Below are 9,158 nucleotides of genomic sequence, written 5' to 3' on the forward strand. Positions count from 1 at the left end.
TACATTTCTCATAATGTGTTTAAATGTTGTTGCACTGCTGTGTGAACTACACTGTGTTTTGTTGTGTCTTCGGTGCAGTGTTGCTCCATCCTTAGCATGGATGAAATGACAGCAGCAGGGATTCTGCAGCAGAGCCTGTAATCTGCATTCCTGAGCAGGTGAGCAGGAAGGTGCCCCTGAGGGCTGCTGTCTTTGTCATTGTGTTGAATGTTCATGCAGCTGGAATGTGTCTCAGCCACGCCCAGTCTATTCACAGAGTTAGCAGGAATCAAACGGCAGCGACTTACATGGAAAGTCCCCCAACGTCACATTGGCCCACAGTAATCATCACTTTAAAAATGATCAGTTTTTCTCACATTAACCTCTGTTACCTTCTTCTTCTTTACTGATTAAGTTGATGGTACAGCAGGCAGGAAGGAAATATTAGACTCTGCAGCTACAGGAACCTCCTCTGGTTTTATAATACTGTAATAACACTTTGTAAACCGCCAGAACCTGATCGAGAGATCCTGAACGCTACCAGGCAGCTTATTAACTGTTTGTAATCCACAAACCTGAAACTGTTTGCAGATATCTCAGACCTTCATTCCTTCCTCTGACTCTGTAATTTCTTCTTCTCTGGTTCGGTCTGCGTGTAACAAGGTCGACTCTGATTCTAATACTGCCACATTTACAGCACCTACATGAGTATATGAAAATATAATCTTCTGGATTTATGCTTCATACGATTGTAACTATGAAGCTGATCTCCACAGTCTCAGATCGAGCCAAAGAGCAGCCATCTGTTTTATTCAGTTTCTATTTAGTTTCTATTAATCTGATTAAAACCAGTTGCTCCATTTCACAGGAAGAGACTCAGAAAGGCTTCGATTCTGATTTTAAAGAAATAAAGCCTTTCACCTTCGTCCATCACAGGAACACTGAAACAAGACAAACACTGAGCAGGTTTAATCTTTATTAAAGAAGCTGAAGACGAGAGGAAACTCACCCAGTGACTTTATTAGTTTCACTGAAACACTAACAGATCCATAAAAGCAGTTTGAAGGCTTCACGGTTCTGAATCAGAGGGACAGAAATCTCTGAGTCTGCAGCTTCATAACAGATTATTCAGACTCTGTAACTCAAAAAGATGAACCAACATCAACCAAAGAGAAGGTTGTTAAACAAATGCTGTTCCCAGTGTGTTATACTCACATGTTTTAGACACTTAAACAATCTTCATACATCTGAAATGGAGCCAAACATCATTCAGACGTATTGATCCTGAACTGGTCATCTTTAATCCACAAACTTCATCTACACTCAGTGTTTGTGTTGTCAGGTGAGTCAGTGTGTGTACTTACACTGTAATAACTGATCTGTAGCTTGTGTGCTTAAACCCTCACTGAATAAGGCCGAGCCTGGACTACAAGCTGCTGCTGGCCCTGAAGATAAAGCAGGAAGACACTCAGTGATTCTGATGTTACCGGACAGAAGTTCATTCATGTTTCAAATGAGCAATAAAATCTAATTCTGATGTTTTCCCTCTGCTGGATGTTCAGGAGAGTTCATTTCTGTCCCATCATCTGACTCTGAAAATGATTTTATTTGGTTTTTTCTGGTTTTCTTGTAGATCACAAAGCCAACAACAACAGCAAGAACAACAGCAACCACAGGAAGAGCTGCCAGTCCAACAGCTCCACCCTCTGTGTGTCCTCCTGATGGACCTGCAGGTGAGAAACAGGTGTGAGAAGCAGAATCCATTTCCTGTTCAGTGCAGCAGATTATAAGACGTGTGGATAAAGCAGGAAAATTTGCATCCTGGTGGATTTTTCCATCATCCTGTTTTTAATGATCACAACCAAAAAAAACTGAAAGGAAAAAAAAACATTTGCAGTATTTCAACACTGCCATGGCAACGTGCTGATGACATCATTCATATTCATGGATACACTTTAGAAAAGTATAAAATAAAACTCCAGCTGCTCTGTGACAACAGCTTTAGGGTCAGAGGTCAGTGTTTGGCTCAGCCAGCAGGAATAAAGAGAAGATCTCTGAGAGCCAATCAAATCCAAGACTCGAGTTTCTTCCCCATGAAACACACCTGTACCTGTGAGCCGGTCACTGTGATAACACCTAACCAAACTATACTGTATACACACACACAATACACATATACACACACGAGCTTTACACAAAGTACTTGAAACAACAGAAGCTGACAAACTTGATTTCGAACAGCTAAAGATGCTGATCAGTCGCCTGAAACGGTGTACTCAGCTGATCAATTGTTTAGATAATTGTGGTATTAATTTCTGTAAATTTACAGTATTTAATCCAGTTGTTGGAACTCCTTCACAGAACAGTATTCCTGCTCAGCTCAGGGATCAACGTCCCAGGAAGGCTGAAGCAGGAGGACAGCCACCTCTCTAACACAGCAGCAACAACACACAGCCTGAAAATGGCTGCCGTCCTCTCTGCCACAGCAACACCTGAAACATGCAGGTATCATGTACTCAGCTGCATCTGCTCATTAAAGCTCCAGTTACTGGTTCTCCACCCACTCTGACCCGGCTCAACATCCCATTCATAGACCATTCTGGTCAAGATGGCGGCGCGCACAGACGCAGCGGCTCACGGCTCTTCCTTTCGGTGCTCTGTTCATCCATTGAGAGCCTGCTGACCTACTGTATCACAGTATGGTACGGCAGCTGCACTGAGGCAGACAGGGTCAGGCTTCAGAGGGTAGTCAAGACAGCACAAAGAATCGTTGGCTGCCCTCTCCCCTCCCTGATGGACATCTACACCTCCCGCTGCATCAGCAGAGCCAGGAACATCATCAAGGACAGCTCACACCCTGGCTTTGACCTGTTTGACCTGCTGCCCTCTGGCAGGCGCTACAGGTGCATCAAAGCCAGAACAGACTCAAGAACAGTTTCTTTGCCAGAGCAATCACCACCCTGAACTCACACACTCACCCACTGTAACTGTGCAACACCCACATCTCTGTGCAATATTATATCATTCATACTGAACAATATCTAACATTCCTATATTGTGTAATATCCAGTATTCATTCACTAGTGCAATATTCATTCACCAAGTGCAATATTCATCATCTTCATTATTATATGTATACACATATTTACTTTTCTTACAATGTACAGATGCACCAATGTATGTATATATTTTTATACATGCTATTTTTTGTATATTTTACACATTGTTTATTTCTGTATATCTCTTGATTATATTGATCATACTAGATTATAATATTTTCATAATATTTTTATTTTAGAGAGTTTGATTTTCTGTTACATGGCACTGAACAGGAGTGGCCCTCCAATCTCATTGTACATCCTGTATAATGACAATAAAGGCATTCTATTCTATTCTATAACCGTTTCACTCATGTTTTATCTAACGACAGTCCTCCATTTATTTATCTGTCAATCACATCGAGCTCTGGCTCATGTCAGAGCAGCCTCCGTATCATGCCTGCTGCGTGCTCTTTTAACTCTTTTATGCGTCTCCAAACAATTAAAAGAGGATGTGAAAGAGCAGCAAAGCCAGCAGCAGGAGGATTTTGAAAAACAAGATCAAAGCCACAGTTTTGGCCCAATCAGAGTGCCCTGTTTTTAAATAAGAGCACAGAAAAATGAGCTCATGCATATTTAAAATTTTTATTACCACTTAGAATCATTCTGGTTGAAAGTGCATGAATGTGCTGCTGTCAGACATCATCTACTGCACTCTGCTCACTCACCTGGAGGACCAACACTCAGGTTGATGATGTTGATGGGGTCAGCAGATCTCTTCCTGCGGTTTGTTCCTGTCATGAAGACGCGACACTCGTATGTTCCGGCATCGTTATTCGTCACATCCTTCAGAACCAAAGACACGTCTCCATCCTTCATCTGTCGGTCCTGCAGCTCCACTCGGTCCTTAAAGGACGGATGCTGGTTATCTAGATCAAACTGCCCATCCCGGTAAAAAAGGACAAACCCAGGCTCCAGGTCAGCTCTGCTCCACTCCACACCCCTGTTGTAGTTGTAGATTGGAGCTCGACATGGCAGAGTGACGTCCTGTCCAAACTCAGCTGGGATGTTTTTCTGCTCTGAAAGAGGAAACACGGAGCAGAGAGGTTAAAGGTCAAAGTGCAACTGTTAGGTTTATATTTCTGTGACTGGACAGTTTGAAAGGGTCCAGGGAGGAATCAATTCCAGGCCTCTGCAGTCCTGTGCTTTATGTGATGGCTGCTCAATGCAGTGGTTCATACCAGCACCCACAGCTGTTCACTTCTACAGCAGCCAATCCGAGTGAAGATCAGACAAAATTTATAGTGCATTTCAAACATTTCAAACACTTATCATCCACCTGGCTGTCCTGCAACCTTTCTGTCAGACTTTGAAGACTTTTTATCCTCCACTGTAAAACTAGGCAGGATTATTATTATTGTTGGAACATCATTCATGCTGAGGACTCATCAAACCCACTACTGATGAGTTGCTGAGTGTGACCCAATGCTGGTACATAGGTGTGTCCAGACTCACACTATCAGGCATGGTCGGTTTGGGACAGACTGGACCATCTGTATTTGAGAAGTGACAGTTTGGTGTCCTGTGGTGATGATCCAAATTCAGCATGCTGCCACAAACATGCCCTTTGATGAAAACCCAAAAGCTTCACAATTTAACATCATAAAGTTCTTTAGATTAAACTCTCCAAATATCATGTTGATCTCACAAAATCTGTAGGAGGAGTTAGTTGAAGTATAAAGCTTAAAAATGGAAATAAATGTCCCACTGAAAAGATTCCCACAATCTGAGCATTTTTTACAGCAACACCATTTAATATTCTATAAAACCTTCGACAACATTTGATGGCCCACTTATGTAGATGATGCTGAGTGACTTTGGTCTCAGTGGTTGAACGCCGTAGGAGGAGTCGTTAAAATAAGAGGCCTGAAATTGCTGGAAAAATCACACTAATTCAAAATGGCTGACTTCCTGTTGGGTTTGGCATATGGCTCCAAGAGACTTTTTTGCATGTTTCAGGATTTTACACGAGCCTGCACAGTTTCAGATAAACAGATGAACTGTAGCTCAGGGGCTGATGTTTTGAAATGTTGCTGTGGAGCCATTTTGCCTCATTCAGTGATCACAGAAATAAAACCTGAAAGGCCTGATCAGGGTGGAGGTGGGTGGCAAATGTCTCAACTTTAAGCTTTCCAAGCCCATCAATTTCATGGCGAATGACTTTGCCTCCACCTTGCTATTAAATTCAATTCAGTTCAATTTTATTTATATAGCGCCAAATCACAAATGAAGACTCAATTTTCCCACTGAATCATCATCAAGATCTGATGTTTATTCAGACCACTTTTGAGGTTGACTGGGTAAAACTGGGAGGAGCAGGAGCAAATTTGAGATGGTTCCTCTCAACCACCTTGGAGCTGTACCTCAAAGTGTAGAATATAACATTTCCTGTTCCCACTAGGTGGCGCTGTGATCATCATTAAATAATATGATACAGATGTTTTCAGGAGTGGACACTTATGACATGTGAGAAGTTTGGTTTTGATTGGATAATGTATGTCTGAATGAGAGCCAATCGAAATTTCATGGCAAATGATCAAAATTCGCCTTCCAACAAAAACTCAGTTTCAAAATCCAGTTTCAGCCGTGCCCATAGTTCACACTGACCTAATATGAAATGGATTATGGATTATAACCATAGGAGGAGTTAGAAAAAGTAAGAGGGCTGGAACTAGCCAAACTCACCTAATCAATTCAAAGTGGTCGACTTCCTGTTGGGTGTAGAACAAATGCAAATGCTAAGGAAGAGTTTTTGAGCATTTTGATATGTTATTTATGTACGAAAAGAGGAGCTCAAATTAAATGCGGTGTAATGGAAAATTTGTTTCTGAACTCGAATAACCTCTGTGTACTTTTTATCTGTAATTGTAATTTACTAGCACAAAGACCGAGTGTGTGAAGATGGGAAAAACAACTTGACTGTAGGCTGTGTCCAAGGCCACGGGGCACTTGTTATCATGCAGGTCCTGCTTGGTAGTGGGAATCTGAACTCCCCATGGATAGTGGAACAAGATTTTATCAACACAATAGTATAAACGAATTGGTGTTACTTTTGTGCTTTGTTCAATGCCGGTGCGAAGGCTGTTCGTGCTGTATTGATCCCTTTGCAAAGGTTAATTCTTTACTTTTAATAAATCATCAGAAAATCAGTTTGGTTTCAGAGCTCAGCTTATTTTTTCCACCACAGGCGGCACTACAGAGCCATTTTGGAAGGCCCATACCTGAAACCATTAATATACGGAAACTTTCACCAAACCTGACGAGTTTTTGAGCATCTTTAGGCCTTCAACAAGGTGATTCATAGGACCTTCGCATCCTCAGTGCTCAGGCATAAAATTTTTTTTTTTTTAATGAAACCAAGCTATTCCATCAGTAGATGCAATTTTTACTGAATAATTATTCAAACAAAGGAACTGTCATAAACTGAACTGTCCTAAACTGCAGCAAAAACAGTTTTTATTGAGTAACAAACTGACCTGAGGTCAGCTCCCCGGGTGTCTGCTGCTGTCCCAGTCTCTAACAGGTCAGCCAGTAAACTCAGTCTGAGTTGTTTCTCCACATTTTTATCTTCACTTTCTGTCTCCTGCAGTTTGTCCGTCAGGCTGCAGCCGACTCAGTGTTTATTTTAAACTCAGGTTTGTTGAACCTGTCTCACAGCCCAGATCACAGACACACTGAACTCTATTGACTCACCTGGAGGATCAACTCTCAGGTAGACCATGCTGCGCTCCCATGAGCGAGTTTCTGCCATGAAGACGCGACACTCGTATGTTCCAGCATCAGCAGCTTTCACGTTCATCAGAACCAAAGACACGTCTCCATCCTTCATCTGTCTGTCCTGCAGATCCACCCGGTTCTTGAAGGATGGATGCTGGTAGTCTGGATCAAAATTCTCATCTTGATACAAAAGGACATATTTGTCTCCCAGGTCAGGTTGGGTCCACTCTACAGATATGATGTTGTTGTTTGGAGCTCGACATGGCAGACTGACTCTCTGTCCAGACTCAGCTGTGATGATTATCTGCTCTGAAAGAGGAAACAACACAGGGAGCAGGGAGGTTAAAGGTCAAAGTACAATTAGGACCAAAATTATTTTCATCAAATATAAACAGACACCCTCTCTGTTTTAAGATTAGGCTTAAAACTTTGCTTTTGATCAATCTTATAGTTAGGCTGGATCAGGTGACCCTGAACCATCCCTTAGTTATGCTGCTATAGGCCTAGGCTGCATTTAATCATTAGTTATTATTAATCTCTGTCTCTCCCCCCTCAGCAGATGACCCCCCCTCCCTGAGCCTGGTTCTGATGGAGGTTTCTTCCTGTTAAAGGGAGTTTTTCCTTCCCACTGTCACCAAGTGCTGCTCATAGGGGGTCGTTTGGACTGTTGGGTTTTCTCTGTATTATTGTAGGGTCTTTACTCACAATACAAAGCACCTTGAGGTGATACGCTGGACTGTAGGACCATCACAAATGTGTGCAGTAACACAACAGCAACACTAAAAGCAGCTCTAAGTGGGTCTGTTGTTGAAGGATTTCTGCACAGCAACAAAAATGTGACCTCTGTCCTCCATCAGTCATCATGTTTGTTACACACTCTGAAACGGATGGAGGTTTGTGTGTGTACTAAATCCATGTTCATGAGCTATGGCACCGGCAGGATTCAGTTTCACACGACTCACAACCAACTTCACTCACTTGGAGGATGAACACTCAGGTAGATGCTGCTGAGCTCCCATGAGCGTGCTCCCTCCATGAAGAAATGACACTCGTATGTTCCCTCATCATCAGTCGTCACATCCTTCAGAATCACAGACACGTCTCCATCCTTCATCTGTCTGTCCTGCAGATCCACCCGGTTCTTAAAGGATGGATGCTGGTTGGCTGGAGCAAACTGATCGTATCTGTACAAAAGCACATATCCAGGCTCCAAGTCAACTCTGGTCCACTCTGCAACTATGATTTTGTTGTTGTTGTTGTTGTTGTTGTTTGGAGCTCGACATGGCAGAGTGACGTCCTGTCCAGACTCAGCTGTGATGATTTTCTGGTCTGAAAGACGAAACAACACAGAGCAGAGGGGTTAAAGGTCAAAGCACATTTCTGAGCAGAATTATTGACTTTAAATATGTTGTTTATTTCCTTTGATGTTTGAGTTTGTTTGTTTTTTGGCCACAGCTGTTTTATTTGCAGTAGAGGAGAGACAGGAAATTTGGTTAAGATATGGAGAAAGTACGCGGTCAAATTGGCTACAGACCGGGACTCAAGCCTACGCCGCCCGCACTGCAACACGGCAACATGGCAACTCAGCATAGGTATGTGGTCGCTGAGAAAGCAGCCTCTGATTATCAGACACTGGGAGTCTCTGCATGCTGCCTTTATGGAGCTACAGATACACAAAGATACTGACTGCTGACACTACAACACATAACACTGACACACATACACACTGAATCAATATGAAAAAAAATTGTTAGAGAAATATCATTAAGTTGTAAATCAGACTGATCCTATTTTCTCTTCTTTAGCTCAGAGAAAAACAGTTTAGTTTCTAACAGGTAAATCTCACCTGCAGAGACAAACACGAAGGCGCCGACAAACAGGAGGAAAGTCCAGCAGAGTGACGCAGGTCCAGGAGACATTTCAGGGTTTATTCTGAGGATCCAGCACTGAGTTTGTTCTAAATGTGAGTCGGTTGGTATTTAAAGTCAACAACAGAACCTGAGCTTAAAACTGATGAGATTACATTCCAGATCCTGAGAAAGTCTTGACAGAGTTCTCCTTTCAGCTCTAAACTAGCGATGGACAATCAGGACTGACGATCCGAGGCTGTGTCGAGTGTCTGAAGCGCAGGTGTTGTTCAAAACACCCACATCACATGACCATCAGGTTGTTTACCTGCTGCTTCTTGGCAGGTGATGCACAATGAGTCCCCTGAAGTCAGTGTTTTATTTCCTTGTTGTTGTAATTGAATTTTTCTAAAACTGTTTAATGTGGATATTCTGGTAGAACAAGTTGTGTCATTGTTTCACAGAATACGTTCATGTGAAGATTTCAAAAGTGGCCAGCAGGTGTCACTGTGGAGGC

General features: G+C 42.4%; 1 protein-coding gene across 1 annotated transcript; it reads right to left on the reverse strand.

Annotated features, from left to right (window-relative positions):
- Positions 1 to 997: 997 nt before the first annotated feature.
- On the reverse strand, positions 998 to 8,886 carry LOC115776568 (uncharacterized). Its single transcript, XM_030724292.1, has 5 exons — positions 8,641 to 8,886; positions 7,773 to 8,123; positions 6,771 to 7,103; positions 3,746 to 4,096; positions 998 to 1,706 (listed from the first exon to the last, which is right to left on the reverse strand). The coding sequence occupies exons 1-5, from the start codon at positions 8,711 to 8,713 to the stop codon at positions 1,507 to 1,509; spliced, it is 1,308 nt and encodes a 435-aa protein (XP_030580152.1). The 5' UTR covers positions 8,714 to 8,886; the 3' UTR covers positions 998 to 1,506.
- Positions 8,887 to 9,158: the final 272 nt, after the last annotated feature.

This window comes from Archocentrus centrarchus, unplaced genomic scaffold, assembly GCF_007364275.1.
Source record: "Archocentrus centrarchus isolate MPI-CPG fArcCen1 unplaced genomic scaffold, fArcCen1 scaffold_33_ctg1, whole genome shotgun sequence".
In the NCBI taxonomy this organism is placed as follows: Eukaryota; Metazoa; Chordata; class Actinopteri; order Cichliformes; family Cichlidae; genus Archocentrus; species Archocentrus centrarchus.

Excerpts from the sequence above, each read along its gene's own strand:
- LOC115776568 (XM_030724292.1), bottom strand. The coding sequence starts at position 8,713 with ATGTCTCCTGGACCTGCGTCACTCTGCTGGACTTTCCTCCTGTTTGTC. Across the intron at positions 8,124-8,640 it reads CTTCGTGTTTGTCTCTGCAG|ACCAGAAAATCATCACAGCT; the intron begins GTGAGATTTACC and ends TTCGTCTTTCAG. Across the intron at positions 1,707-3,745 it reads CCTGAGTGTTGGTCCTCCAG|GTCCATCAGGAGGACACACA; the intron begins GTGAGTGAGCAG and ends TCTCACCTGCAG.